Source organism: Nannobrachium achirus, assembly GCF_963921795.1.
Source record: "Nannobrachium achirus genome assembly, chromosome: 19".
NCBI lineage: Eukaryota > Metazoa > Chordata > Actinopteri > Myctophiformes > Myctophidae > Nannobrachium > Nannobrachium achirus.
The window spans coordinates 11,576,430-11,604,031 of NC_137826.1; the positions used below are offsets into that span (position 1 = coordinate 11,576,430).

The 27,602-nt window shown below is 41.3% G+C and overlaps 1 protein-coding gene across 1 annotated transcript; it reads right to left on the bottom strand.

Annotated features, from left to right (window-relative positions):
• Positions 1 to 26,792, bottom strand: bckdk (branched chain ketoacid dehydrogenase kinase). The gene is made up of 11 exons (XM_080749132.1): positions 26,283 to 26,792; positions 23,305 to 23,373; positions 22,391 to 22,501; positions 21,218 to 21,265; positions 18,433 to 18,552; positions 17,737 to 17,835; positions 16,555 to 16,628; positions 14,415 to 14,543; positions 6,821 to 6,910; positions 5,545 to 5,694; positions 1 to 2,296 (listed from the first exon to the last, which is right to left on the bottom strand). Exons 1-11 carry the CDS (start codon positions 26,637 to 26,639, stop codon positions 2,152 to 2,154), a joined length of 1,392 nt encoding a protein of 463 aa, XP_080605258.1. The 5' UTR covers positions 26,640 to 26,792; the 3' UTR covers positions 1 to 2,151.
• Positions 26,793 to 27,602: the final 810 nt, after the last annotated feature.

The window sequence follows — 27,602 nt, forward strand, 5'->3', positions numbered from 1 at the left end:
CCTTTATTTACAGTCCATATGATACACCAGAACCATTATATACTCACAGGAAAGATTCCATTGCTTCAAATGGTGTACCCCCCCATTCTATACAGCTTTATGACATTATTACAAGCCTTAACTTTTAAAGTCAGAGGCCATCATGTTACAACTTTTACTCTAGTCTAACAAGAAACTGAAAATTAGTAGCACACACAACCTCTTAAAAGCAAAGATGAAAAACTGAAACATAAGCATTATTTCATTCGTGCCATACCAAATGTCATGGCAATCCTTGAAAGAAAAAGTTCATGAGCTCCAGAAAAAGGCATTTAGACAAAACTACATGATAATTTTTTGGTTGGGGAATGTACAACAAAATGGAGGAGTGTTGATGGTGAAACAGCATAATTGTTAGTTTCTAGACATTTCCCGGAGCTTTCAAATGTCTTTTTTCATATTTAAACACCTGGACTTTGTGTAATCCATACTGTCCAGACCGGCATAGGAACCCTGTTTTTGAACCCCTCCCGGAATGTGATCTGGTACACTAACACCCACCAGACGAGGGCAAACAATCAAAATGAGCAATTCATTTGAAATATATGAAATACTAAATAATAAATGAAGATATACAACACTTCTGGTACACTCAGAAAACTGTCAAATCATATTAAATCAAAAAACAAAACAAAAAAACTACTAGGATTGATGCAATGGCTGAGCACTTTCAATATAAATCTAGTCATTGTGCAAACAAACCTGCTGACTTAACTGACAGATGTGTTTATGAGAACAGAATCCGACAACAAAGATACAATAAATTGAGTGGCTGTGAAACTGCATTGGTTAAAGGACCGGCATCGCACAGTAAGGCAACTGAACATCCCACTTCCCTCCCTGAGAACGTGATGAAAACACTCCTGAACAAAGACTTTCATCATCTCTGTCGTTCTCAAAAAGTCAGTGGAAAAGAAGTCCATTAATGAGCAAATGGTGTTTTGGCAGTTTCCTCCAAAGTAACCATCCACAAGGTCATTAGAAAGATGGTCTTCTAGATTACAGGGTGGATAGGATACTGAAACCAGACAGTGTCACGATGCCAAGTACGATCAGAATACCACTGTAGTGTAGTGAAAACTACACTGTGGGCAAAATGGCACAAAAGTGGCAATATAACTAGCTCTTGGATTTGGATTTGTGTTTTGTACATTAATGCCACAAACAAATACTGTTGGTCCATATGGACCTTATATTTTGAAAAAGAATTACATTTTTAATAGGTTTAAAAAGGATTTGGAGCGACACTACAGCATTAGTAGCAGATCATGCAGCTCTAGTGATGCTTTGTCGTAAATTGACATTCAGACAGCTAAAGGAGTGTTTAAACCGAGTCGCTCTCTGTCCAGTGTCCAGCTGAAGTATTTTTTAACAGCCTACTCAACACTTTCAAGCTGGCGTTCCTATTTTTGGGCATGTCTTTATAGGAGTAAATCTTGAAAATGTTTCACAAAAACAAGCAAAAATACTGTAGCTCATCTACAAGCTCACACATCACGACACATTGTGAGCTTTTAGATTGGCTATTTTCACGCAACACTGTCGTACAACAAGGTATAAATAGGTCTTAAGTGGTTAAAAGGTGAACCAAATTTAAGGCCAATGTTCTTTTACACCCAATTTATACTGGGTTGAGCGCTAGTGTCTCACACCGTAAATAGCCGATCTACAAGCTCACTCATTTGCAACGCGAGCCATGATGCGAAATAAAGCATAAATCAGGTTTCAGTCGTTCAACTTCAGTAACAACGCAGATATTCAACAGAGCTTTCTTACACGACAGCCTAAAAGCTTCCAAAAAAAAGTTATCAAACCCCTTACAGTGACAAGGGGACATGCGAGGCGCTAAAAGACACAAAATGAAAATGACAGGACACATCAATTTCACAGCCAACTCGGCTTATAAAGACTCAAAGGCAAAAAAGGAGAGGAAAGGTTATGGGTTGAATCTGTGAGCCTCTTTACAACATGTAGACTCTCACTTCATGGACCGTGTCATTTGTAGTCCAGGAGAGGTTTGAACGTGGCTTCCCGGTGGGAAGTTTCCTTGCATCCTGGCCGGCAGTAACGTGAACCCTAAGAGCGCTCTCTGGGCTGTGTTGCGGGGAGCCTTCAAACCCGGAAGCTTTCTCCCTTCCCGTCGATGTGGCGCAGACGCAGGTACACGTCAGTACCGATGCCCTGCATGGACTGAATGGACAGGGAGCCCCCCAAGTACTCAGCGTAAGCTCTGGAGGTTGGTAGCCCGAAGCCGAACCTACAGAATCCCAAAGGCAAAAAGATACAGGGAGTGAGAGGATTACAAGACAAGTTCAAACACTTGACCCCAACGGTTCTATTTCAACAGAAGACACGTCATGATAATGATATTTTCAAACTTTTGAATGCTTTATTCAGTTTTTAGACATCCAACATTTAATGTATCGTAGGCGCTCAGACCAATGAGAATCGAAAAGCCAGGGATGTCTGTATGTGTCTGTGGGTCTGTGGACAAAACAAATCTCTGTTTTTGGGGTGGTTGGTTTAGGCACCCGTTTCCCTGAATGGCCAACCCGACCCGCCAGCTTCAGGGATTAGCGGAGCTTTGCGTAACGTTTGTTCTGCAGCGTGTACGGTAGAACTCCATTCGTACTTCAGCTACACAACGTATTGACGTCAGGGAACCCTGCATCTCAATATTTTATTGATTTTAGTATGTTAGTGGGTACCGTACTGGGTACTCTGAGAACAAGTACTCTGACAAGAAGTACAACAAGCTCGGGGTATTGCATAAATAGGTGGGGCATGTAGGGCTGTCACGATGTGACATTTTACATGACGATTAATTGTCACTCAAATAATTGGCGATTAACGATTTAATTGTGTTTTTGACGTTGATAATTACATTTCTGTTTGGCTTTTAGGCTTTGAAGCTGCACATGGCAATCATGACACATAACCTAAATATACAAAAAAATTACTGACATATTTGCCAACTTTATACTTAAAAAATAACATTGATAGTGGAAATAGCCGATCTACAAGCTCACAACGCGATCGGCTATTTCCACTATTTTTTTCATTTTTTTAAAATATATGAACATCTTTCAACATGGAAAAGATTATGACGATTATGAAAAATAATCACGATTATTTCAAAAAATCACACCCGTGTGAAGTGGAGCTGTGTGTGTGTGTGTGTGTGTGTGTGTGTGTGTGTGTGTGTGTGTGGATCATGTGTACCGATTTTTGTGACATTTGAAGAAAATATGTAGGAAAAGGAGCAAAAAGTGTGTTTTGGAGAAAATTCAAGATGGCGGAAAATCTATCATGGCGCAAATGGGCGTGGCCTATATGGGGAGATCCCAAGGAATCCAGGGAAAAAATATTTTTAATTTTCCGACCTACGGTTCAAGAGTTACAGGCCAAAACGTAAAGTGGGGTGTTATAGCGCCACCATGAGGCCAAATGACACAATTATTTTTTATTTAATCCTTGAAATCATTATGAACCTCCTCTCCAAGTCTTGAAACTGTAGCCCCTGTGGTTTGCGAGAGACAAATAATTGAATGTGAGTTTTTGCGATTCCCATTCTAAGTCAATGGGGAAAATTAATTCACTAATAAATTAATATCAATTAAACTATAGAACCTTTCTCTTAGAAAAGTAATAGCCCACGATTCCCGAGTAAGCCGGTCGATTTGACATATGGCGCGAGTGTTTGGTGGCAAAACTGTGGGACTAGTGGCGTGCCGAAGTTTAGGAAGTTCAGGCTACATACAGACAGACAGACACACAGACAGACAGACAGACACACACACACACACACAGACCCACACAGCCACGTATAGGGAGCCTGTGTTTCACACAGCTCCAAAAAAATCACGATTAGACGATTATGTAGTAATTGTGACAGCCCTAGGGGCATGCATTCCCAACCTGCATGGTCCAGACTCGCGGCGATCCCGAGCAGGCCTTTTCCCATACATAACTGTTAGCCTGGCCCCTGAGCACAGATGTTGATTAGGACTTCCACTTTTTGGTTTCTGCAAAAACGCCCACCCAGCGCTTGGGGCCAGACCGGCCTGCAGAAGACACAACGTGTCGCAGTGCGACGCGTTGTGAGCTTCGAGGTCTGCTATTTTTGATATTTCCACCAAAAGGCCCGTTTAGAAATGTCAGCCCCTGCCTCTCTAACATTTTCTGCACGATAATGTGAATTCATGTGACTGGGATGTTTTACCAGAATATATAGCTGTGCTAATGGGTGCCTTACTGGTTACTGGGTATTACATGGACCCTGAGTTGTACATACAATCGTACAAAAGGTGCTGATTGAAAGATGATGAATGAAAAAGGTATGAATGAAAGTCTTTGTAAGCGCTCGCATTTTCCATTACAGGGCCTACAGAACCTTTTATTTGGCATTATAGCAAAACGTATATTTTGTATAAATACTTTTCACAGGTGTGAATACAGGCGTGCCTTCATATCTTTGACATGCCCTTTGGTGTGACTTAGGCACATAAAGTTTGAAAACCCCTGCAGATGACATTCAGCCACTAGATGTCGCACTACACCTCCTGCCTCCACATCACAACACCTCAAGTGGTTAATACAGTTCATTGCACATCCTGCATATTTCATGGTTGAGTGGGGTGAGACCAGTGGAGTTAGACTCTCTCTGAGTAATGAATTCATTTTGAATTTTGATTAAAGCTATGCTACGTTATGTTATTGGCTAACAAGCCATGGGAACCAAACGTCAGACATCTTGAAGAGATAAAAAGGAGATACATTTTGGACCTGTCAACCTTTGAACAATTATGAATTCCACAATACTCTTTTTTTTGGGGGGGGGGAAGCAATACTTGTATTCTGCCTCATTCTAAAAAGTTCATATTTTCTACCTTTAAAAAATGTTTTCACCTTAAATAATAATAAGGGATCGGGGATTAAAACAAACACATGTAGGGTGATAAAAGAGAGCTACCCAAAGATCTGACCCGCCATTTCCACATTAGTTTAGCTATCCTCATCCATGTTGGAATCAAAATCGCTGTATACAAAGTAAGCATGTGGATGTCGACCAGTACAACATGTTTGGGGTCATTCTTCCCATTATGTCTATTCTTGTTAGCAGTGTTACAGTCAACAAATGACAGTGGCTGCAACAAGAATTCATGCGGCCCCACGTGACACGTCGTAGACAGGATCAGAATGCTGTATTTGCCCTGGGTACTAGTATTTTTCAGTAAAAAAAAAGATAAGACAAGATTTGAGGTACATCTGTGGCCTACTGGCAGCGCGCGTGTGCATACAAAATGTGTTGCCGATCAGCCCAGGGGTTTCAAAGATTAGCTCTGGACAAAGACCCTCTCATAGACGGCCAGCCCCTTGAAGAGCCATGGCATATACTGTACTGTATAGTATACAAGGTTTCAGGCCACTGGAGGCCTTTTTCGGGTCAATAAACATGGCACCACATGAGAAAATGTGTGAATTCTCAACTTGTGATTGTCTTACCCGTGCATAGGACCAGACTGAGGCCCACTGTTGGTCATGTTGTCGAAGAGGTTGCTCATGGCCTGGTTGCTCTCCTCCGCCGTGCTGAAGTGGTAATTCATCACCTTGTCGACTATGTTGTGAGGGATGCCGCCACCACGGTCTGAAATCCTGTCAGACAATGATGAGATTGAAGAGCGATGACAACATTATCTCAGGGGTTTTAACCTGGATTGTATAGAGGCTGACTGCTGACTTAGTGAATTATTCATGTGTGCACTGTAGGATAGAGGTCTGCACGGGTCAGAGCGGAAAATATACGACGAAAAATCCCGATACCCACCCGGACGGTGTTTTATTATGGACATTGGGTCTGGATCGGTTCAGATTCTATTGCCTCTCGGGTCCCGTGTCTGTTTATCATTATGTGCAACAACATCCGGGAAGAACCTTGCTCAGCACTTATCAAGAGAGAAAAGCATTAAGTGCTGCATGATGATTAGGCCTTATGATTGATCCTAGATCACTAGGATCAGATTACAACAGCGCAAAATAAGAGGGCAAAAAGCAGTGTGCCAGGCTGCCAGTTGAGAGTTACGAAAGCGGACCAAACTATACATTAGTAGTCCATTTGGTTCTGTCATTTAAAGAACATTTCTAAACCCAATCAGATCTCGGAACGAATTACACAGGTTCATTAGGGTTCGGGACCATCATTGAGGACCCGCAAAGAGCTCTACTGTAGCATGTACATGCTACTTCACCACTTAAGCTCTATGCTTCATCATACAATAGAGGAAACAGCAAAAAAAAGAAAGAAGAAAAAAACGTGTTGTGGGCTTCCAGATCAGCTATTTTCGCTGTTTTTGAAAGAAACATATGAAATAAAATAATTGAAAAGATTTAAAACATTTTGATCTGCCATGAGTCCATGTCATTAAATACCTTGCTATCCTTGCTAGAACTGCTATCCCGCTATCTCTTCATTAGTACATATCTAATGGCTGCAGTGATTGCTCGTAAGGCTGTGACAAATCACCAGAAACAACAGTCTGCTCAAAAGCTTTCATCCGTTTCTAACTTCTGAGCTCAACTTATCCAAACAGAAGAGATAGCTAATCACTGCCCCTTCACTGCAAGTCAAATAATCTCAGCACCCATGTTCTGATAAGGCTTTAGCCTGGGAAATGCTGTGTCAGGTTTCTTATTCAAGCTGCTGAATCCCGGATTCCAAGCGATTGTAGAGAATGAAATGGCTCCCGAACTGCTTGTGCTGGACAGACATTTAGCCACTCACCTAATGACAAAATCTGTGTCATTATTGGCGATGGTGACACCCACATCAGGCACATTGTACGGAGTGTCCAGGTGGCTCTCCATAGTGGCCCTGCAGGGACAAGATGGTAGATTGAAAGAAGAAATGGTGAACTCAGTGCCAAGGTTTTAAGTAATGTAACAATAGCCTGCACTCACAAACGTAACCTTTTGAATTATTTATTAGTGCACGGCAGTATTACACAACAAAAGCATTTCAGCCTAAAGACGTCATTGCTGTTAAAATGGCAGATGACACAACCCAGGGAAGATGCTTGCATTTTTCAATGCCACTAAATGCAAGAAGACATACACATGTGTGTGAAATGAAAACCAACAAATCCAATGAAATCAAAATACTAATGTACTGTACAACATTTTCAAATAATAGTGTAGTGTTAATGACATTTCAGGGCTGTTGGGGGTATACTGTATATTCAGATACTCCCGCTCACAGTAAAAAAAGAAAAAAGAATATACTCCCGCTCACAGTAAAAAAATCACACTCGTGTGAACTGAGCGGTGGTGTGTGTGTGTGTGTGTGTGTGTGTGTGTGTGTGTGTGTGTGTGCAACAGCGCCCCTCCCTTAACATGTGTGGTCAGAAAAGGTTACTGCAGGCTACGGACATGGAGACAGACAGACAGACAGACAGACAGACAGACAGACCCACACACACGGCCACGTATAGGAGCGTTGTGACCACCACTCAAAAAGAAAAAAGAATATACACTTCTGAATAGGTCCTTGAATGTATAATGTTAAAATATAGCCAGTGTAACGGAGGTGATCCTAACCTCCCCACCCGGCTTCGAACCCAGGTCTCCCGTGTGAAAGTCCAATATCTTAACCATTACTCCAAAGGGATATCCCTATGGAACGAGGGCAGATACTAGATTTTTGAGGCTTCAGGCTGGGGCTGCGACTCTATCCGCCACACTCACCCCCCTTTGACCTCCTCCTACGGGGAAGCCCGGATCCGGGTCACGGCACCAATGTAACAGAGGTGATCCGAACCTCCCCACCTGGCTTCGAACCCGGGTCTCCCGCGTGAAAGTCCAATATCTTAACCATTACTCCAAAGGTATATCCCTATGGAACGAGGGCAGATACTAGACTTTTGAGGCTTCTGGGGCTGCGACTCTTTCCGCCACATCAGCACATAGTGAAGTCAAAACAGGAGGAATATACATTATGGATTTTGAAACAACAACACCACTAGATTTTGAAACACTGTGAATGTTGCATCATCCCCCAGTCAAAGCTTTGAATTTCCAGTCAAAGCAAGAGGAAGCAAGGAAACAGGGTGGGATCCTTATCTTGCCAGGCCACAGGCATTCAAAGTCATACTTGCATAAGAGATATACAAAGGCAAAATGTAAACTTAGATGCCGCTAAACACGGACACTCAAGAATAAAGCGGATTCAGAGGATTTCCTGGTACGTTCAACAACTTAAACCCTATACACTTCATTGACTGGGGTCCCCAAGGCATCTATATGTCCTCCTTTTTCCCCCTCTACACCGCCTCTTTGTCAAAAATGGCGATCTAAAAGCTCACCGTGTAGGTCTGCTATTTTCGCAGAATGTTTGCCTATTATGACATGCCCAGAATAGGGATACTAGAGTTCAGGTGGTTAATCGAGAGCTATTTGATGCATTGGGGAATGTACAGTTAGTATTCTGGCAATGTAGAAAACATGACATTTGAAGCTGCTGTGTTTAAGTTATGTGTGGGTGGGACACCGGGCACGGTGGGTGAGGTTACTGTACTATCTACATTATGTGTTTTCTTTAAATCAATGACCTTTATTTTGTATGAAATATGCTTTATAAATAAAAATAAATGGACAGTTTTTTTTCCATCTGATTGAATGTTTTCGGCTGTTGAAATCGAAGCTTATTTGCAGAGAAATTACTAAAAGATTTATTTTTTCCCCTTTTTACTCCCCAAAAAGTGTACAGAAAGTGTTAAAATTATGTTTTTCATTTTAAGTATTAAGTATGCCTGGTTGTCAGGTGGGTGGTGACCCAGCTGAAGTTAGCCACACCCACAGTGTTGTTGTTGTTGTTGTTGTTGTTGTTGTTGTTGTTGTTGGTGTGGTAAAAGGAGGGAATCATATTATGATGTCAGTTGGGCCTTTTGACAGAGTAGCTTTCAGGAAGTAACTAAAAATAGACATGGAAGACATATTTGCATATTATAAATCACACCTGGGGGTCTATTAAAGTAATAGACCCCTAAACTAAACTATGGCACCGCCTCTTTAATGTTATTGTATTTTCGCACGCTGTTGACAATGATTCCACTGCCGGGAGGTTTAAAACAGCTGAGGTGCTGTAGACATGACAATAAGAACCTTGAAACCTGGGATAGAATGCCATCCAAAGAGATTGAATCCCTCTCTCTATTATGCCCATCATAATGTGTAAGTAGACAATACATCGGAGCCACCAGTCTTCTAAACAGTGTCCATGCCTCCCTGTCAACCTCATGCTCTCTGGTTTCAGCACAATGAATGGAGGGAATGTAGCTGAACCTAAGCCAGGAACTGGAGCCAAGAACAGTGTGTTCCCAGGCGGAATAATGAGACCCACCACAAGCCTCAACAGTCAGAAAGGACATCCTAACTGCCCATCAAGTCAAAATTAGGAGCCTTTGTTTCAACTTAGACCTTGCCTGGCTAGTTCTCTTTCTAACGCCTTGCAGTATCACAGCTTCATAAGAGTGCATTTTCTCCCAAATTTCCCAATCCAACCATGGAAGCTAAAATCCATCACACCGGTGTATGACAGACTCATCATAGCACTACTCCCACCTTTAGATAGGGCTGCGCATCACAGATCAATAACAGCGAGGTATCTCAGCGGTGGGTGAGGAAGAAGGAGGAGCTCCACATCAAATAATCAGGGTCATGTTAAGTATTCTAAAGCTTTCCATTGTAAGTTTACCCTCCTGTTTTAGGACATCCGGACAGATTTTATGTTGTTATGTCCCAACAGCATTTGTTTGAGGATAACGCAATCGATACAACGGTGAAACCAGACTCAATAACTGGTTGCAGCTGGGATGAGCCTGGATTCAATAGTATCAAGTAAGGTTATTCTCATAATTATGTAACACATGCTATTGTCAATCAGCAAAAGTTTCTGTTCCTCATTTCACAACAAGCTTGTTGCAAGGGTATGAACGGACAGGAAAAAACAGGCAGGAAAAAACGCCAGAATGACAGAGCACACTGGTGTTTTCAAACATTATAATACAGGGGTCTTCAACAGGGGGTCCGGGACCCCAAGGGGGTCCTCAGAGTTACTACAGGGGGTCCTCCAAATCTTTGTGATAGAAACTCCCCTCTTTTTTTATATCAACCATTTCAACCCTAGCGTCCATATTTCGAGAACTTTAGCCAAAAATAGCAGATCTACAATGCTCACAACGCCTCGCGCTGCAATGAGGTTTGATTTCGGGGGGGAAAAAGAGCAGACCAAGTACAGAGTGAAAAGTCAAGTTAATTAGGTATTGACAGTTCAAGTCGTTAAATATCCAAAATATGCTGAGGATAGTGATCACTATATGGAAACTATATGGAATCTCTGTGGGGGTCCCTGCTTCATCTCTCTCTCAACTAAGGGGTCCTTGGCCTGAAAACGTTGAGGACCCCTGTTATAATAGATTGTGCTTAAGATTTCCCCTCCAACCTATAACAACCTGTAGTGTTTGTGTCAAACATCTGTCACTGACTGAATGCATTCTCATCCTGATTGAAATGGATAGGTCTTCTACCCGGTAACAGCCGCTGTAAATGTGGCTAGCTGCCAGTTAATATAACGTCCCACTGACCCATTTTCCCGTGGCTAGAACATGTTCTGAAACTACGTGGCAGTACTGTATGAATAAAACCAGATCAGTCATACATAGAAACATACAGTGGCCAATGCATTCTGGGCAAGCTGCCAAGAGGGCGTTCGAGGCCTGTTACACAATACAACTGTTGACCTACTTCTGCTGCGCGGGTCATGGTAGCTTCGTGTAAGCATAAATAGTAATGCATTTCGCAGCCTCAGTGCCCCTCCAAAGTTTTTGTTTAGTTTATTAGCAACAAGCAATGACTAAATAATGGTTTTAGTCATGGCTGTATTTGCTATTACAAAATACTGTGCGGGTGTCAACATAAAGAATATTCAAAAAACACCAGTGTGAAAGGTTCCCTGGTTTTGCTCAAGTTTTGTTATTAGGAATTTGATAATGTCTCTTAGACAAACAACTGCCTCCATTATGGGATATACATATAAAGGTGACTAGCATTTCACTGTAAACTCCATGGATTGTGAATTGATTCACAATACTCAACTCAAATTCCTCTCATACACTGTGACAAATAGCAACATTTGCACAAAACAATAATTATACAGAAGCCAACTCTTATGAGGAGTCACTTGTTTAGAGTTGTCAAAAAAAGGACTGAGGCCCTTCCTGGATTTGTTCCACTTCAGCAATTACATTGTATAGAAATCCTTTCACATGCTTACCCTCAAACATTTGCAGAAGTTTGTACATCCATGGGTTTGGTTAACATCGATAGGACACATACTACCACTCCTTATCATTACCCTAGGCCAGGGTTTCCCAATTTCTTTGGCTCCTATAAATATTTTATTCTTAGATTTCACTCCCAGCACCTTATATTTATAGCATATTTTAGCGATTATGTTGCGAGGAAAGCGAGATTAGAGCCATTTCAGTTAGAACTGACTGAAAATAACATTGTACTTCAAGTTTAAAATGATACTAAACATTTTTAAATGTCCAAATAAATGTCAAATATTATCAAATTATCTCGCGGCACCCCTAGACTGCTGTCGCGGCACCCCAGGGTGCCCCGTCACCCACTTTGAAATCCCCTGCCCTAGGCTACTCAGCAGATCTGTGCACATAGACATCCAAGTGTATTGCAGACCACATTAGAGCTGTTAAGTGGAGACTGGAGAGGTTTCACAATTGTGCTCTATTTAACCACTTTAATCCTGGTGTTTTTACTAAATAAAAAGATTTGAGAAATATTTTAGAAATTATTATAATAAATAATTTATAAGAAATCTGAATAATGTTTGTGATTACGTGGTTAAATGAGATTCCCTGATGGCCCTGTCTAAACGGTCTGAACTGCTCTAGCAATGCTGCGCCACATACATACAGTACAGCTGTGTTTCACTGTAAACAAGATAAACCCCAGCTGGTTAGTTCCCCAAAACCCAGCTGGTTAGTTATCCTTGATGGAAGCAAAGCTTTTGTAGGGACGCCATGAACCCATTTTATTCTATGAATCTGCTGAGTGGTCACAGCTCTGACAACCATGAAGTGGCAACAACTGAAGACAGCGGTTCTTGCATTGGTGCCACTTGGACCAAAGGATCCGATATGGCCCCTAGGGCAGGGGTCTTCACTACAGGGGGTCCTCCAAATCTTTGTGTGATAGATTTATCCTTTTTTATATTAACCACTTGAACCCCTATAGCGTCCATATTCGGGGGACTTTAGCCAAAAATATTCGGCAAAGAGCTTTTTGGTGTAGAGGGGAAAAAGAGCAGACTAAATACAGAGTGAAAGGTCAAGTTTATTATATATTGACGGTTCAAGTGGTTAAATATCTGAAAACACACCATTAACATGATTCCAAAATACACTGACGATTGTGCTGTCAAAAGATGAAACTATATGGAATCTATGAAAAGGTTGTGGGGGTCCCTGCTTCATCTCTCTCTCAACTAAGAGGTCCTTGGCCTGAAAACTTTGAAGACCCCTGCCCTAGGGAGAACTACGTATATCCTACATCTGGGTATTGCTCAACACATCTGTCTCAGGATAGGGAGGAATGAGATCTCAAGTGGTGGTGGACTTATCCCTACTATGGTTCTGATCATTTGGAAAACTTTGCACTGTTTGGGCTCTATTATGATCCAGGTCTTATGACTTATGCCTTAACTTCTTTGCCTTTTTTTTTTTACTATATAGACATATTTCTTTTTATATTTTAAATAGCTGATCTGCAAGTTCACAACATGCAGATGTAGATCAGCATTTGAAGTATTTAAAAATGTTTTTCAAAATAGTAAAAAAAAAAGGCAAAGAAGTTAAGGCATAAGGCATAAGACCTGGATCATAATAGAGACCTGGATCATAATAGAGCCCTTGGTGTGGTATCAGAATCACCAGCATAGACGGCATTTGGCTACTTTTAACCAAAAGTGAAAGCCCTTTGAGAGCTAATCCTAAAATGGGAATCAGTACTCTTTGGCCGGCTTTACACTGCCACTGAAATCTAGCCTGAATCAGATCTGAGTCACTTCAAAAGTGGAATCCGATTTTTTTTAAATAGTCTAAATCCAAACATGTCACATTCAGGTCACATGAAATCCGATTTTGAAAAACCACATCCAGAGGTAGTTTCAAATCCGATCCATATCGGATCTGAGGACATCTGACTCAGTCTGAAAGCAGCAACCACATCCACCCCATAGAGTTATATGCAGGTCACATTCAAGTCACATCAAACTGGCCAAGCGTCACTTGCTGCGCGAGCAGCGCGACCTGAGCGCGGCTGTAAATTACATCATTACAGAGCGCGAGTATTTACTATTTGAAAATTTGATACAGTGCACTGAGCACATGAGAAAAACAAAAGAGAAGAGAGAAAACACGTGAGCTAAACAGTGAAAACGAGAGAGAAGAACGAAACACAAGAGTAAAGAAAAGAAGAGAGAAAAACAATATTAATGTGTGTTTACTATGGTCTATTATGTCGCATTTCCTGAACGTAATCAACCAGCGTCGACGTAGTGACGTAACGTCATGACGCCTACGTCGTTACCACGGTAACCAAAGCATACATGTCACTGCAGGGCAGCTTTGGGCTAACGCCGTCTGAACGCACAGATCAGATCTGTGTCACTTGCAAATGCTGTGTGAAAACTCTGGCCAAAAGATCAGATTTGACATCAAATCGGATTTGGGCTGGATTTGACTGCAGTGTAAAGCCGGCCTTAGTATATTTAGCCTTATATTCATTTTTCATCCACTACCCAAGATGTGTAGCTTCACAACCATTTAACTCTTCTAAGCAGACAACACCCTGCCTTTTCCCATGGTGGATTATCACTTCATAATTTTATATTGCAGAGACACCGGAAGTGATGCAAGACTACAATACTAACATTGATAATCAAAATGAATAATTTTACAAACATGTTGTTTTGGTTGATTCCACTGATATATAATATTTGTATTTATTTTACTTTCAGTATTATCATCAAGGGTGGCAGTATTTGTGGAGGTGACTGTTTATGAAACGTCAATCTATATGCAGTATGTATGTTTCTTTTTAAAATAATGTTTTATGTTGGACTGAAAAGTACTTTGCAGTTTCACACGTTCTGTAAAGTTGGTTGCCTGGTACCTGTCTGTAACTGTGCACGGAACTACAGATGAACTCATCCTGCGTGGGACAGTTAATGAACCGTCCACTGTCCCGGTTACATAAACAAAGTCAGAAAGCAAAGCAAACGTAAGTGGTAGTGTTACCTCATGGCATTCTTGAGTAGCTCAGGCAGAATGTAATCCAGAGGCAGGGTAATGAAGGGGAAGCGAGCGGCTACATGGCCGTTGATCCTCACCCTGGGGGAGTTGCCATACTGGTGCTCACACAGACGTCTGGTGGAGACAAGCAATGTACGCAGTCAGACATCTTTACACTTTCAGAGTTACCATTCTGATTGAAAGCATAATGTTAGGGCTGTCACGATATGACATTTTACATGACGATTAATTGTCACTCAAATAATTGGCGATTAACGATTTAATTGTGTTTTTGTCGTTGATAATTACATTTCTGTTTGGCTTTTAGGCTTTGAAGTTGTACATGGTAGATATGACACATAACCTAAATATACAAAGAAATTACTGACATATTGGACAAATTACTACTTAAAAAATAACATTGATAGTGGCGACGCGTTGTGAGCTTGTAGATCTGCTATTTCCACTATTTGACATTTTTCAACATTCACGATTATGACGATTATGACAAAATAATTGCGATAATGTCAAATAATCACGATTAGACGATTATGTAATAATTGTGACAGCCCTAATCTTTACACTTTCAGAGTTACCATTCTGATTGAAAGCATAGTGTTGCTGTCGGGTCGATTGGAAACCTTGTGTGTCCAAAACAGCTTTTTTTATTAATATTTTTAAAACATTTTAAAATAGTGAAAATAGACAATCTTCAAGTTCACTCCATTTGTGTGACACTAAAATAGGACCAAACAATATGCCAAAAACATAAGAAGTTGAAATAATAAAGAGTTTCCTCCTGACACAGCAACGATAAGCATCAACTTCTAGAACATTAGAAACTCCAAGTCCTGCAGGGCTTAACACAATACTGCCATCACTGAGCATGAGGTTTAGTCTAGAGAAAAGAGACAAGCCTACATGATGGGCCTGACTTTGTTCAAATCTAGCCAGGGCTGTCGACTACAGAGGGCCAGAGAAGGTTTTTGTATTTGTGCACTCGTATCTCTACCTTTATAAAGACCACATATTCACAAAAGGGAGGAAAATGAGGGAACCCGTCCAACGTGAGAACCCCACCCAATATGTAGGTATCTTTTTGAACGCCAAAATGATGGTCCAGCAGTTTTTGTTTTTTTCAAAAGAAGCAATATATTCCATTTTGGATTGCTATGTCCTACCCAAACAGGGCTTCTGACAGGACCGCGTGGTTGAATTGTTAATCCGGTTATTTTGGTCACTCGAAAGTCAATTATTTTTTAACACAACCCACCGATGACATCTCATGGGTAGCGCCATTGTTGTTCTTAAAACGCTAAACTTAGAACTCCCGTTGAAATCCGTCTCTCGCCAAGGCTCGGGGTACTTCTGGGTCCCATTCACTTGCATTGGAGAACAGAAGTAACGCGATCCAAAATTGAATATATTAGTTCTTTTGAAGAAAGAAAAACTGCATAATTTTGGCAACCAAAAAGATACTTTTAAAGGTAGGAAAGCCATTTCTCCCAGAAATGCTTCTTTAAGGTTAGGGAACGAATATAAAAGCAAGCTACCTGGGAATAATACAAGCCAAAATATTGTCTATCATCTGTACCCTCTGTGATTCCATGAAATCTCAAGACTTTTAGCACATAGACAGATGCAAACAAAGCAAACAAAGCTAATTCTGACAATATACAGAACATGAAAAGAAAATCTAGCCCTGGTAAGTAATAAGGGGAATGTGAATTGGCTGTAAAATATACACCCTTAATGGAAGTTGGACGTTTTCTAGAGAAACTTTTCTCTGGTAAACATCCTCAATGAGATTTAGTTTAGTTGCATTGCGATATACATGGAATATACTGTATGTAATAAAAGTAGGCATATTAATAGCTTCAGCAACCAGGATGTACCCACCTGAACCTTCTCTTAGAAGCCAAAGTAAATTTCAACTCTATAAGGACATTTGATAAGATGGAAGTGAAAGATTAATGGGAACAATAGCCTGCACCTCGCTACTGAAATACGACAATGCCTCAAATCTTATCAGCTTATCTGAAACTAAGCAGAGGCCTGTGAGAGCAGGGCGTGAAGAGAGCAGTCATAGTAGCGCTAAGGTCATCTAAAGATCACCATAATCTGAGTGAACAAACACAACACTCACCTAGCAAAGTCCACCCACTTCTCTATGACCTTTTTCGGCGAGAGACGCCTGCAGATGATCCCCACGAAATCCGCCTAAAATGAATTAATGAGTGAATGAATGAAATGACCGAGAAGGAAGTTGGAAAAAGAAATACATTAGATGAGAGTCTGTAAGTGGTTTTGCAACAGTTGAAAGACATGAGTGCTACACGTGAAACTAAATTATGATGCAGTTTGTACAATAGTCAGCACTAGTGGTTTGAAAAAATCACACCTGTGTGAACTGAGCGGTGGTCGTGGTGTGTGTGTGTGTGTGTGTGTGTGTGTGTGTGTGTGTGAGACCCCCCCCCCCCTCCCCTCCCCCTGTTGTGAACGTGTGTGTGTGTGTGTGTGTGTGTGTGTGTGTGTGTGTGTGTGTGTGAACGTGTGTGTGTGTGTGTGTGTGAGTGTGCCTGGCCTATCCTGAACAACAGCGCCCCTCCCTTAACATGTGTGGTCATAAAAGGTACTGTAGGCTACATACAGACACGGACGGAGACAGACAGACAGACCCACACACACCGCCACGTATAGGAGCGTTGTGACCACCGCTCAAAAATCTAAATGTTAACCAGTGTCCCTATTTTGGGCAGATCATTATACTGTAGGCAAAAATGTGTCATGATGTCATGCATCGTTGCATTGTTGTGAGCTTCTAGATCAGCCGTTTTCAAAATAATTTCAGTAAATTGATGAACAGATTTTTCTTGTTGAGTGCTTTTGATAAAACTGTTCCTTGACTGCATGTCCATGCTTCAGTCACTGCTAGGTTACTTTTTTGTGATCTACAATTTAATTCTCAGCTATAAAATGGGCTTAAGGGAAAGACTTATGCCATATCATTCACAACATGAGACACAATATAGTCTCATTCATATAATAATATTGATATAATATTGATAAATTGCCCTGTCCTAATTTGAGTATGTGAATTTCTAAACAAAAGAGGAAGTGCACGCACATGCGTGGCCCAGGTGCAAGACAAGCAGCAGCATCACAAAAGGAAGTCTGCACACTGGAAATACTGAAAGAAGAGCTCTGCTGTATTCAATCAGATCTTCATCAGGACATTATGTCCTGATGAATGTGATTGATCGAAACTTTTAACTTCTAAACAAAACCATGGAGTTTAACACTAAGCTTTAACACTAAACAGACATACGTTGTCCTCGTGGAGGGCTAGGTGGTGTGTTGCCAACATGCGGATACCCAGACGAGAGCAGAGGGTGGTGTCCAGGAAGTTGCGGATCGTCATCTCGTCCTGGAATGTCAAGAGAACAAAAATCTGGGATCTGCTTGCGCTTTGACCTGGTTTACTTAGCTAACATGTCCCCACAAGTGCTCAATATTGAAAAGAACAGACCCACACATGCAATTAATTGTTATAATTCATCCCTTTTTTATAATTTGATTAATCTTGACCATAAAATGTTAAATAATGTAGACCATTGTATGCTAATGCTCATCAAAGGTCATCTGAATTTTTAACACACAGAGACATCTGAAATTGCTTTACATATTTACCATGCAGTCAAGAATATAACCTTTCATGTTATAATATGTAACAAAAGACAAGGATTACAATTTTCACCCCTATTATTATGGAATCATCTGGTTGTTGAGCGCGACCCTGTGCGTTTTAACCGCTTCTACACAGGGCTGATTGTGCACCAACTTGTTGTAACTGTCAAAGTAAGTACCCCCCATGATTAAAGTTATTAACACCAATTTAATATTTGTTCATGAACCTTTTACAACACTCAGGTCAGCTTCAGTTGTTCTCTATGTGCTCTATAAATGAAGTTTGATTTGATGAACAGAGCACATATGTGTTGTTAACATATCTTGCAGTCTTTACCTGGATGTGTTTGCGAGACTCCCTGAAGCCTTCAGCCAGCAGGGTCACCACATCTTTATGGTCATCTAGTAGCTGCTGAACCAGTTTACAGAAACGTGTCTCCATCTCTTGGTCCGTGATCTGTTCAACGTGAGGTCCCAAAGCAAGTTATTTCAATCCAAGGTAATGTATGCTCTTGTCCTTTAAAGCAGGGGTCTTCAACAGGTGGTCCGGGACCCCTAGGGGGTCTCCAGAGTTACGACAGGGGGTCCTCCAAATATTTGAGTGATAGAAACTTTTCTCCTTTTTTATATTAACCACTTGAACCCTAGCGTCCATATTCTGAAAACTTTAGCCAAAAGTAGCAGATCTACAAGCTCACAACACCTCGCAGCACGAGGCGTTGTGAGCTTGTAGATCTGCTATTTTCGGCAAAGAGCCTTGGTGTAGAGGGGAAAAAGAGCAGACTAAGTACAGAGTGAAAGGTCAAGTTTATTAAATATTGATGGTTCAAGTGGTTAAATATTTTAAAACACAAATTGACATGAATCCAAAATATACTGATGATTGCACTGTCAAACAAAACTATAAGGAAACTATGAAAAGGTTGTGGGAGTCCCTGCTTCATCTCTCTTTCAACTAAGGGGTCCTGAAAACGTTGAAGACCCCTGCTTTAAAGTGTTCATATTTTAGATTGTAATTAGAGAAAAGAAAAGATGAGTGTTACAATGTAAATCATTTACTGCTTTCTATCGTTTAAGCCATTTTAGAGATTGATTTCAGCGGTTGGGGGCATGGGTACAAGTGGCTAAATATGTATTTTTAGACACAATAAGCCCATTCCCAACATGCACCGCAATTTTTCATGGTTAGGTGTGACTTATGGGGGCTAGTAGTGTTACTGTAAATAGTTAATAAAGAATTTGTGGACTCAATGTGTCTAAAAATACATATTTAGTCACTTGTACACATGCCCCCACCCACTGAAATCAAACTTGCTAAAATGGATAAAACGATAGAAGGAAGTAAATGAAAACATTATAACACTCATCTTTTCTTTTCTCTAATTACAATCTAAAATATGAACCCTTGTTGTAAAAAAACAAAGTTGTCCTTTAACCTCAAATATTTCAAACTCCAATTTCAGCCTGCTTCACTACCGATGCATCAATTTCTTCTAAATAACTCATTCTGAAAGAACCCAACTTTTGTTTACAGTCGATTCACGATCACCCGCATCATCATTTTGCTTTGAGTAGGTTTGTTTTTGCAATAGAAAATAAAGTGAAAGTGTCTGTCTTTCACTTTGACAGTCTGTGGGTTTTATCAGAAGAGCTTTTTTTCCCCATTTCCTAAAAAGTAACGGGTTTTAGACATACAAGGTTTTCACCCAACAGCGACGACATCATGGTAAGTACATACTCCTGATTGGATAAGAAACTGACACTGTAGCATACCACAACATGATTACATTATTGGATAAAGCGCTGGCATACCACAACATTGATTACATGATTGGTTAAAACACAGCCACAACAGAAACACACGTGGTCTGGAGTACAATCAGCTTCAAATGCTGAGATTTTGTAATTAATTTGAGGCAATCTTTAAGCCCTGCACCATAGCAGTCTGTGCCCCATACTGAGCATGGTATGGAGTAAATGTATATTGCAATTTGATGACAGTGACAGTATATTCCTTTTCCTTAATATTCCAATGAATACAAATACTTCTCAAGGGTAAAGGCACTGGTGGTAAAGCATCATCGTCAAAGCACCGGTCCTGTATGGCAACTACAAGACAGCTATTACAATACTCTATAGTCGTAGGTAGCCTCGTAAACCAGCCTCCTCCGTAAAGCAACAGTACATTCCATTTGCTCTCTAGAAATCGAATCTGAATTTCAGGAGGAGGCTGGTTTACGAGGCTACATTGTAAGTGGCAGCGGCTCAGGAGGAAGTGCGGCCAATTGGGAATTGGAAGGTCCACAGTTCTAACCCCGGTTTCGAAGTGTCGAAGTGTCTTTCTATCAACGGTTTGAAAGGGAATCATGTCCTTGCACAAGTACACAGTGATGGTGTTATGTTGGTCCATCCCTGGCTCGTTTTTCAACAACAATCAAATTGTATTCTGAAAATGGGGTGGTGGGACCCCCTAGTGGGTTCCAAGGGGTCCCCAGAAAAATCATCGATAGTTAACCAATTGGACCCTTGTGTGTCTGTAACTCTGAGTGTACAAATGGAACAAACTCTCAGAGTTAAAGTAACATTGAGAATGTTATACTATAGATTGGGGGTCCCAGAGATTTATCAAATGGGGGTATGTGGTGTAATGCATATCAAAGTTGGGGTCCTTGAAATTAGCCACGCCGGGGGAAAAAATCTTATATGGGAGTGCTTGGCCTAACTTTTTAAATGGGGATCCACGGGCTAATATGTAACACTTTGGGGGTCCTTGCATGAAAAGGTTTGAGAACCAGTGCTGTAGGGTAAATTCATACTACTTTCTATACACTTCATACCGTCTAACCCAAATCTCAAGTTCAGCTTCTACTCATAGTGACCTATGGCTTACTTTGCATGACCCAGCTCATCAGAGTTCCGTGAAAGCATGCAGTAAATACTTCAGTGGCCGACCAAGGCTGTCACATACAGGCAGTCTGTCAACTCCTAAAGTTACATACAGGACAGGGCTGTGGACGGTTATAAATAAGCCAGTTGACAGAGGGATAAATACACTTGAACTTGGGGAAACATTTCCACGGCTTTGTGTGCAACATGTACTGTAAAGTGTGTCAGCCACTCACCGTAGGGAAGTCGCTCAATTTATGGTATGCTCGGATGTACAGCTCATGCTAAAAAGAAGGGGGGAAAAACACGGAGAGTTTACTTAGAATTCCATATGTACTGTAGGCTGTCTCCCTCTAGTATGCGAGTGCATCCCCACCACATTCCTAAAGGGGCCCCCATAGTTTAAACTAGAAAAGAAAATTTCTAAGAAATTTGTCTTCCAGGAAAACTAAGCAATGGCATGCTTCATGCACTGCTTTTGTCTGATATAGAAAAACAGAGGACATTTCCGATTTGGAGGATTTATAAATTAAAAACAAGGTTTGTTAGCATGTCAAACATGGGACATGGGTGTGAATCATTCTTGTGGATGTTGAGAATCAATATGCTGATAACAGAATCAGTGTGAAGTAGTATGTTATTCTTGACGTAACACAATACTGAACATGTCATTCACATTGCAACGAGGAGGAAAACCTGGCATCAAGCCAAGAATTTACAGACGTACAGGATTATCGTGAGGTTAGAAATCTAGGTGAAAGTTCATCAAGTACACAAAACCTTTGCATGCGAGTTAAATGGATAACAATGTGGCCTGAGGGCTGTCAGGCAGTAGGAAACGGAGACTGAAAATTAACAACAATGTACAGTTTTGACAAGCAAAACATTTTTATAAGCCCCTTTATAAACATGTTTGACAAAAGTATTTATGTATTATGCTTTGTTTCCCCAGTGTAATGTAACATACTCGTTTGTCTGCTTGTTTTATGGGGTTTTCTTTTGCGGATATAAATTATCATCTGTGCTAAATCCGGTGTATTTGCATTACGCGGCAGTGGCTCAGGGGTAGAGTTGCCGGCTTAGAACACAGAGGGTTCCCCCAAAGGGTTCCCAGTTGAGTTCAATTCCGGGCTCCCAGAGTTGGTGTCGAAGAGTCCTTGAGCAAGACTCTGAACCACTAGTTGCTCCCGGTGAGCAGGTTGGTGCCTTGCATGGTTTCCTCTGCCATCGGTGTATGAATGTGTGTGTGTGTGTGAATGGGTGAATGTAATGCACAATCTCTGTAAAGCGCCTTGGATAAAGGTGCTATATAAATGCACCATTTACATTGATATGTATTGTTCATTATGGTGTCCCATCCAAATAAATAAATCATGTTATGCCACTATATTCCAGTTTATTGGACTCACCACTTGTAGAATGGTGGGATTACAACCGATGATGAAGGGCAGATTTCGGAAGCCTTTGATGCGGTGTGCGATACGTACAGGTAGCTCCTTATGAAGGTACTTGGCACTGCTCTGAAATTAAACACAAACATACAGTACAGGGAGAAGAGTGAGGAAAGGCCTACTACACATGGATTTTACTGTGTAGATACTATTAAGTTGGCATACTACTAGGCACTGGCTAAATCCAAAATAATATATGGTGATTAATTTTTTTGTATCATTTTATTTGATCTCTTCTAAATTAAATGCTTTATATACTGTATAATTGTTTTATTCATTCGTACAATGACAGAACAGGTTCTGACAGAACAGTTCTGTCATTATCATCGCATGATAAATAATACAGCAGGATAAATAACTACAGCATTGTCCGAATTATTCGGTTCACCCCATTATCGTCATGTTTTCACCAATTTATTGGCACGCATAATGATGTACACAAGTTCCCGCATGGGGAATATCAGACAGGTATAGCAATATTCCACACACTGGCCCAAGTCTACAGAGTACAGACTACACAGCACAATTACTCACGTTCCCCCAGATCCCACAGCATAGAGACAGGAAAGATCGGTAAGAGAATGTGTCGAGACGTGACACAGGCCAACTTCAAACCCAGGGGGTCAGGATTCAAATCTGTACACTATTGCGAATGAGCTGTGATTCTGTTGCATCACAGAATCTTAACTCCTTGGTTTCTACTTTTCAGAGACTTGTGCAGAAAATGTAGACTAATATGAAAATCTATTTTAGGTTGCTAACAATATAATATTCAGGCAACACAGACAAAACAAGCTTTTATCTGCTATTAGATCAAATCGATCTGGTTCCTGCAGTGTTGCCTAGCATTAGAATGGATAAGAGGAGTTTACCAGGATATGGTGTCCATCTGGAGACTTCCCAGCATACAGTAGGGTGGCTGGGGTCAACCGCACTGAAGCCTGAAAAGAGAGAAACAAAGAAAATATAGACACTTAAATGTACAATCCTGCAGCAACTATATGTCCACTATGTCCCTCTCCCAACAGTGAGGTTAATTGCAGTGAGTGATATCCTAAGATGGATGGTGGCACATCTAGTATTTAATTCTGTGCATGTCTCCTTCAAATAACTTTGATTACATTGTCGACCAATAGCAGAGGGTCAGACTTTCTGACAATGGAAGATTAAGGAGACCACCTCCAACCACTGCAGACAGTGCAGACATGCTAGTTATGTTGAATGAAACACTTCGGAATTTACCCAATGCTCCTTTTTTCCCTCTACACAAAATCTCACTGAAAATAGACGATATATAAGATCACAAGTAACACGATACATTGTGTGCTTGCCTTGTAAATCTGCAATTTTTGCTGAATGTTTGCCTATTTTTGCCAAATGTTCACCTTATGACATGTTTAATTTATGACATGCCCAGAATAGGGACACACAAGGGTTCATGTGGTTAACATACTCAAACTATCATACCGATTGGTCAAAATAAATTTAAAATTATTAACAAACTGTAGTTTTAAGAGGAAATATAACCACAAGAACAAAACACTTGTTCTAAAGCCAAGCATTAGCTCATATTACACACAATACTATTAAATGCAAATGTGGATCAACTTTCCTAAACGGCTAAAGTGTAAATCACAGCAACAACAAAAACTCTACTGCTAATGTTACGAGGATGTGTTCACTACTCAAGTTACTTCAAGTAATTTCTTACAGTTGAACAGCCTATCAAAGTTATTTTACAGTCCGAGGTATTAGCAGCCTTCATGGAAATGTCCTTCAGGCATATTTAGTTGGCAGGGGCAAATTACAGCGCAACATACAAAGCCTTCTTCAGAGTACACAACATGCCAACTAAATAAAAGTGCCCGAAGGACATTTCTGAGAACCGGTGATCGCTCCCACTGATAGCATTAACTATATAGGTCGCAATATAAGCAGCCAGGTTATCACACTTTCTAATCAAAGACTGATAGTATTAGTTACTCTATAAAAGTCCAAAATCCATTGAGTTCCTCCATTTACCTCAATTGACTTTTGGGAATACTCTATAAAGTTGGGAAATAACTATAGTGTGTTGCCAATGGGAACCACACTAATAATACAAAATCCCATTCAAGTGCATGTCAAGTCATCATAATGAAAAACACATGAGGCCTTTCACCTATGCTTTTAAAGTAAACACTTCTGCCTTGCCTTGAAACACTATAATAAGACCTTGTGTCAAAAACCCATTGTGCAACAGCACACCACAAGCATGCCATCCATCCATCCATCCATCCAACATGATGGATGTTCTGCACAACCCAGGAGGACAGATCCGCTTGATTTGGCGCTTATACAGTAAATCCACTGTGTCCATTCTTAATCTTAATTTATCCATTGTATAAGTAACTGAGAATGTGCAAATGTACATTGAACATATTACATAGCCAATTTGTGTTGTGGTGTGACTGAGCAATACCTTTATAAATAACACGGTGCATTTTACTGTGTACACAAGAAGCAGAATGCCTATAGACAGAGGAGTAGTTTAGCCTACATCTCCACTGCCTTGGGCCACTGCCAGGTGTCCTCAAATTGTTCATTATTAAAAGTCAGCTTGTTTGGGAATGCTTGACATGGGGTCAGGGTTATACAGTTACAGTTCCCATTAAAATCCGTTGAATGATTACTGTATTAGAAGTTTGCATAGGAAACAGTACAGGACAGTACAGTTCACTGATACAAGGTCAACTATTAAGGATAAAGACCACAATAAAGCTTTTGGGCTTGTTTAAAATGGGGTCCCCTTTTTTCCAGCCACTGATCCTTGCAACCGGGGGGAAACGGACAGTGTACTGTGGCAGAAGTTACCCTGCTGAATGTCATTCTCCAGTCCAGTCCTACTAATCAACAACCACTGTCTGACATTAAAGTCGAATCTTCCCCGTGTCATGTTAGCAGAGTTAACACAGTGTGTTACACGCTATTGTGGTGTAATAAACGCTGTAGGCCTGCCTGTCCGCATCTGACGTTAGCTATAACGGTTAGAACCGAGGCCAGGCCTAGTGGCACTCCAAAATGCAAACGATGATTTGCTCAGATCCAGTTCCACACATTCAATGTGACACCACCACCACGCCCGACCGTTTAGCTTAGCCACCTCGCCATGCTAGCCACAGCCAGGGCCACTGTGCCAGGCAGCTGCCCAGCTGACTGACTGGGTTGGGGAGATGGGGAAGGTAATAATAATGTTAGCCCTGAAACATGACAGTCTGGTGTTCAGCAGTTAGCCATTTTTGCCACGTACGTCAACACGAACGTTCAGATTTCAAAAATAAAGTGCTTACTGAAGACGCCTAGATATTACAATAAGGTACGCTCAAGCAGAATTACCCGTATCTTCAGTATTGTTTAATAAGAAGCATTTTAATTCGATCGGTTGCCGTTTTCTAAAAAGGTTTGAATGTATCATTCAGGTGCATTACACCTCCCAACCGATAGGGTCGCATAGTTGAAAGCATATTGAGAGAAATCGAAAGAATGACCGCCGATCGGATTGAAATACTTTTTATTAAACAACACGGAAGACACGGATAATTCTGCTGGAGCGTAAAATATTGTGACATCGTGAGCCTTCAGTATTCACGTTATATTTGAAATCTGAACGTTTGCGTAGACGTACGTAGCAATTTGGCTAAACTGCTCTACACCAAGTTGAGGTCGATCAAGTTTCCAGGGCTATAACACACCATAAAAGAAATCCCCTCATAAATAATGTATTAATTTGTAACGCAACGTGCCCGGAAGGGTTCGCTTGTCTCCATTTTTAAAGTTAAAACAACATTCTTTTTTTTTTTTTAAACCTAACCTTCTCCGCGGACGAGTCGATGGCAGACTGGTTGTAGAAGGACGCCACCGTCTTGGAGCGCTCCCGCAGCTGCTCCGAGTAGCCCTGCAGCGAGGACGTGGACCTGAACCGCCTCTGCTGCTGCGGACAGCAGGCTGCTCCATGTCTGGTCGTCCTCTGCTGCTGCACTGACACCAGCAGCACCGAAGGAGCGGTTGTTTTGGTGAGGAGCGGGGCCAGCAACAGCCTGCCAGCCCGACTAGCGCTGCTGCCAGTGCTGCTGCTGCTGGCCCTCCTAGCGGCGGTGGAAGGACCAGGACCACCACCGCGACCGCCCAGCATCTCCAGCGCCGCACTTGTCACGCCTATGCGACGCATTTTGGCGATATTTTGTGTTTAATTTCCCAGCGAACGCCAGAGTCACCCCCCGGTCTATATATATTTTTTTTCTTCCAGCTCGGTCACAACGACGACGAGGAGGAGGAGGAGGCCATTACCCGGGTGCCGTCGTGCACAAAGGCACGTCGTATGTGAATTGTATACAGTACATTACAAGCAGAGTCCTTGATAATACGCATGCACAGAACCGACTGGCCAAGGAGCGTCGATGCGGGACGGGCGGGCGGCTTGGCCAATCGGCGGCTGGACGGGAGGCGGTTCGGCCAATCGGAGGCTCGGAGAGAGAGAGGGGGGGGGGGGGGTCGTGGGGTTGACGTCGGGAAGGTCCCGCCCCCTACCCGTCTAGAAGTTACTGTTAGTAGTGTAATGTTTGCCTGGCTCCAGCCAATAGACCCGCCCACTCTCTTCCAGCGTAGAGTCTGAAATCAGGCTAGTGTAATGTTGTTGTGTAGAGCAGCTGGTGGCCAAACAGTGGGTCGGGAGACATTTTTGGGTCGCAGACAGATTTGTATGGGTCCCTTTGTGTTTAGTTTCCTTAATTTAATTTTGTAATTGTTATTATTCAAAATGTGTAAAAAAAAACTTCCCCAAAGATGAATTAAAAAATAAATTAAATTATTTTTCAGTATTCATGAAGAAATCTAAGAAAATCAAAGAAATTCCATATATTAGAACACAAGTGTTTAAGAAAGTGAAAATAGACGATCTACAAGCTCACTAGTTTGTGTCCTGCATGGCAAACTTCAATACTTCAATGGTTTCCTGTGTAAATAAGCCAAGTGCTTTTTCTAACTGTACCGTCATGAAACTGTACCTTTTCCTATGCAAACTTCTAATGAAGTCTTCAATCAATCAAACGTCTAATTTCTCTTTTGGCCCGGCTCTTGAGCTAAAACGTTTGGGACCCACTGTTGTAGAGAGTAGCCTAAAAAGAAAAAGTAT

Bases quoted from the DNA above. Each gene is read 5' to 3' on its own strand.
- bckdk (XM_080749132.1), bottom strand. From the start codon at position 26,639: ATGCGTCGCATAGGCGTGACAAGTGCGGCGCTGGAGATGCTGGGCGGT. The intron at 22,502-23,304 runs GTAAACTCCTCT...GTTTAATTTCAG, and splicing joins CAGATGGACACCATATCCTG to AGCAGTGCCAAGTACCTTCA. The intron at 6,911-14,414 runs GTAACACTACCA...TTGTCCCTGCAG, and splicing joins CTACTCAAGAATGCCATGAG to GGCCACTATGGAGAGCCACC.